The following is a 4,771-nucleotide window of genomic DNA, read 5'->3' as shown; positions in this document are numbered from 1 at the left end:
TTGGGCAAGTCAGTCTCACCAGTTTCCTGTATCACTTCTAACAGGCTGCTAAGGTCACATCAAAACTGCTGCCTTTTCATTAACAATGACCCTTATTATAGTTTTAGCAGCAGACTGAAAGTTTTAGTGACAAGTGTCTTTTGGATAGGAGGGGCTTCCAAAGTTGGCATTTAAGTCAACATCAAACAGAAAGAAGCCATCAGACTGGGTGTAGAAAATCAAATTGGCCTAGTTTGACTTTAAACTCCTATTAATAATAGCAGCCCTCTGATCCGCGGGAACCGTCTTAAACATGGCTCTCTTGATACCTAGTGAAGCCAGCAAACAATGTCCCTAGTCTGCACAGAACTGATACTGAGAACCACACCTTCCGCCTTCAGTCAGCACAGTCCCCTCCAGTACAGTCCCCTCCTCTCCCAACCCAGACAGTTTACAAACAAGCAGTCAGTGGAGTTGCTTCAAAATATTTAATACGTGTTAGACACGTGAAGTTACATTTTTATACAAAAATCAATACAGCGAAGGAGAAAATACTGTACAAAAAAACCCAAAAAACCCTTATCAGCTCCCCCAACCTTTATACAACAAAGACTGGAGTCACCATATCTACAAAACCGTAAGGTCTTTCCTTTCAGGGCTTCTGTCTGTAAACTTGGTTTCATTAAACACTTTTTAAAAGCACTGTAGCAGTTCTCATCTAGAGCTTTTAAAAATAGATCTGTTCTCTATGAATTCCGTATTTCCAAGCTTGAACTCTTCTTCGAAGTTCATATCAAGCTTTGACTCTGTGGGGAAGACGAGGACCTTAACAGTTCCCTTTCCCGAGGGTGGTCACAGGACACAAGTCGCTTCACAGAGCAAGAAAGGTGGGGGCGGGAGCGGAGTCGGACGAGTCTACTCCAGACGAAATCCCCCGGTCTTAGGGAATCCTGGGAGGAAACTCAACTCCGGGTCCAGGGGAGGCTCCCGCTCTCCTGCGCGGGTGTGTAAAGTCCCTTCCTCCCCCAGGAGCCAGAGGGGAACTCCCCGCCCCCGCTTCCTTCTCGGCGCTGCGGGCGGAGGAAAGTCCCGTCCGCCCGACCTCTGAGACGCGGAGGGGTGGGGGAGGGGCGGAGCATTCCCGAAGGGGCCCAAACTCGCCCAAAGTCAAACGCTACAGACTGACGTGGACAGACACCAAAGTCAAAGATCGTCCTCATTCGACGAGCCTCGGTCTCCCGCCGTCTCCGAGTCGGTCGGGCCGCCAGTGACGAGGGCGGCCCCGCTCTGGGGCTCCCGGGCTCGCGGCCCTGCCGTCCGGGGCGCCCGCTGCTCAGCTGCTGCCCGCGCGGGGCGGGGCGGCGCGCTCAGAAGGCCACGATGGCCGTGCTCCAGGGGCTCATGTCTCTCAGCACCGGCTTGTCGCAGCAGATCTGCCCGGGCTCGGCCGCCTCCGGGCTGCCCTCCCCGTCCTCGGGGTCCTCGCGCCCGCCCCCGGGGCTCTTCCGCAACAGTCCCGAGAAGCCCGAGCCGAAGATGCTGATGAGGCTGGCCACGTTCCCGGTCTCCATCTCCTCGTCTTCGGCCGCGACCGCCCCGCCCAGCGGCTCCTCGGAGTCCCGGCGCGGCTTCTTGAGCGGGGCGGCCCCGGGCGCCGGGCTGCCGGCCGCGTCTCCGGCCGCCCCCGCCGCGCTGCGCTTCCGGGGCCCCTGGCGGCAGTCCTGCCGGGGCGGCGCGGGCCGCTCCTCGCCGACGCCCTCGAGGGAACCGTCCGAGCCCCCGTCGGGGCCCCCGGGTACTGCGGCTGCTTCCTCCATGCGGCGCCAGACAGTTTCCGCCGCCGGCTCGCCGCCCCGCCGAGCGGCCCCGGCCCCGCGCTTCGCGTCCCCGCCTGTAGGCCGCCCCGGCTGCGGCTCGGGCTCGAGCTCCGGCTCCGGCCAAGCGGCGCGTGCGGCCGGCGGGGGCGGCTCCCCCCAGCCGGCTGGAGGCCCAGCCGCTGGCTCCCCCGCGGGAGTGGCCAGATAGAGGCCGGGACACGGGTCACTCAGGTAGACCTGGCGGGCGCTGCGCAGCACCAACGACACCAGCAGGTTCTTGTGCAGCTTGATGCCACCGCGCTGCACCCTCGAGTTGTAAATCTTGCCCAGTGAGATGCTTACGATGCGGTGCGCCTCCAGTTTGAACTCCATCCCGCCTCTTTTCGTTGGGTCGGCCCAGCTCCACTGGGTCGCTAGGTCGGGGGAATCTAGAGGTACACGCCGGGCTTCCCGGGAGTGGACTCCCGATATCTCAAGACTCGGAAGAGAAACGATTCCAGCGACCAAGAGCTGTCCCCCACCTGTCCTGGCAACTGCAACCAGGCGCTCTGCTTCAGATCCCGCCGCTAACTGAGGGCCAGTGGCCGGCTCCGCATCTTATATAGCTGACTCATAAGCCAATCGCGAAGGACCGCCAACCGTAGCGGGGCGTGACGGCACGCCTACACGCTCTGTCCTCAGCCAATTAGAGGTCGAGGAGGGGCGCCCAGAGTATTCGAACGTTAATCCCGCGGAGCTGACGTTTAAAGGGGACGACGGCGACTAGCGACCCGCGGACAGTTCGTGGCCAGTCAGCTGAAGGGAGTGCTGTGGGGAGGGAGCTTGGCAAGCGTCTTTTGGTGTTAAAGATTCTGACTCGTGTGCCGGTCTGCCAGAACCCAAACCACCTAGACCATTCGAACTGTCTGGGTGTGGTGGCAGACTCTGTCCCCAAGAAAGTCCAGCTCCTTCCCAGACACGCCTCCCCGGTTCCAGGGGTCACACACCTGTCAGGGCCGCCACACATGAAGGAAAGGGAGGCAACGATAGAACGCGGCAAAAGAACGTGGGGAGGACAAATAATACACGACAGGGCAATTAGCTGACAGTAGCTGCTAAATACAAGATACTTAGCCGCTATTACTTAGGGAAAGGCCCGAGTTCTCTCTCCTACGCCACCCCCACCACCTCCCAGGCACTTTTAGAGTTGTCAGTTCTAACCTTGAAGAAAGAGAAAGAGAAGGGGTCCCGGGTGGAGAGAGAGCTCACCGGTAGGGTGTCTGCCTTGCCATGTGCACAGTCCAGGTTCAAACCCTGACACCACATGTGAGTGTCACATCTTGGGGGATGCTCAGGTACTAGGCCACTAGAGCAGCAAAACTGCGCATGCGCAGGGCCCTGCCCCGCCTCCCCGGGGGGACTTTCACCCCCAGCCCTGCAGGAAAGGGAGGGCTGGCTCTAAACGTTAGGGCTACTTATTTAGGAGTTATGTTTAGATAGAAAGTTCTCTATCAAAAATCTGCATCTTTTGCTTTGTTCTCTCTCAAGATCCTTAAATAACCTAGTGGTCCCACAGGTAACGATATGAAGGTGGTACCGTTTTTTCACAAGGATTTTTCTGGAACACAAGGAAGAAAGACAAGATTACCCTTGGAAAAATCTAGCAAGTTCTAAAAATACAAATAGAGAAGTGATGTGTTCCCATCGTGATGTCATAATTTTAACTCGTGTCAAGGTACAAATATAGGGGAAGAGTGTTCCAAAACTTTCTGGTCAGCCAAAAGCTTAGTTCATCTTAGGACATCGTTAAGGCAGAATCACCACAGGGTTGTCCAGAATCCTGGACTGGGAACCAGGAGTTACTAGAGTCAGTTCCACCTAAATTCCACTAGAAGAGCCCTAACTAAGGACTTTGGAAAAATAAACGCCTCCGGACACTTCAGAGTCTCTGACTCTTAAAAGGGAGAAACCACACACGCACCTGCTCTACTGTATAGCAGCTAAAATTACAACCACAATTCATGTCACAAAGCTAAACTCAGCCTTCTTGGAGTCCATGTGGAACATTTATTTGAACATTCTGCACCAGATTTGGTCAAATGATATTATATTCAGTGATGATAGATGCCACTGAATAATGAGTTTGATTGTGGCCACAACTGGAAGGCCTTTAAACAGTGTGGTGGATGGCTGGGTAACATTAGCTACACCCACAGCATATTAATAGTAACTAAGACACAAGTCAGTGGCACCAAATTCCTCCCCTCTAGGAATTTTCTTCTTGCATAAACAAGGAAAGTAGTAAGAGCCAGGCAGTAAATTTTGAGTATTTTTTTACCCTTTTATTTTCTCTTCCTTTGAGAACTACTAGTCTCTAAAAAATACTGATCAAGAGCACAGACTCTAAAAATATTTCCAGAGGGAGTTAGGTGGTAGCGCAGCGGGTTAACCGCTAGTGGCGCAAAGCGCAAGGACCAGCATAAGGATCCCAGTTCTAGCCCCCGGCTCCCTACCTGCAGGGGAGTCGCTTCACAGGTGGTGAAGGAGGTCTGCAGGTGTCTATCTTTCCCCTCTCTGTCTTCCCCTCCTCTCTCCATTTCTCTCTGTCCTATCCAACAACAATGACATCAGTAACAATAATAACTACAACAATAAAACAAAGGCAACAAAAAGGGAATAATTAATTAAAAAGAAATAAAGACAATAAATATATTTTACAAAAAAAAAATGTTTCCTGAATTGACATTCCAGCACTCTAACTTGCTATGTGACCGTTAGAAAATTACTCCACCTTTCTGTGCCTTGGTCTTTTTCATTTTAAAACAGAGATACTATTAGTGCCTGACTCTTAGATGTGTGTGTGTGTGTGTGTGTATGTGTGTGTGTGTATAAAACAAAATGCACGCAAAGCTCTTAGGACATATTCAGGAGCATAAGATGCCAATGCTAGCTGTTAGGACAAATCAACCCACTGATGATGAGAAAAGAGGCCAAGG

At 53.5% G+C, this 4,771-nt stretch overlaps 1 protein-coding gene across 1 annotated transcript; it reads right to left on the bottom strand.

The window, feature by feature from the left end:
• Positions 1–452: 452 nt before the first annotated feature.
• IER5 (immediate early response 5) lies at positions 453–2,388 on the bottom strand. Its single transcript, XM_060197780.1, has one exon. The coding sequence runs from the start codon at positions 2,166–2,168 to the stop codon at positions 1,347–1,349; it is 822 nt and encodes a 273-aa protein (XP_060053763.1). The 5' UTR covers positions 2,169–2,388; the 3' UTR covers positions 453–1,346.
• Positions 2,389–4,771: the final 2,383 nt, after the last annotated feature.

This window comes from Erinaceus europaeus, chromosome 9 (genome assembly GCF_950295315.1).
Source record: "Erinaceus europaeus chromosome 9, mEriEur2.1, whole genome shotgun sequence".
NCBI classification, from domain to species: Eukaryota; Metazoa; Chordata; class Mammalia; order Eulipotyphla; family Erinaceidae; genus Erinaceus; species Erinaceus europaeus.
This window is presented reverse-complemented; position numbering and strand designations above follow the sequence as displayed.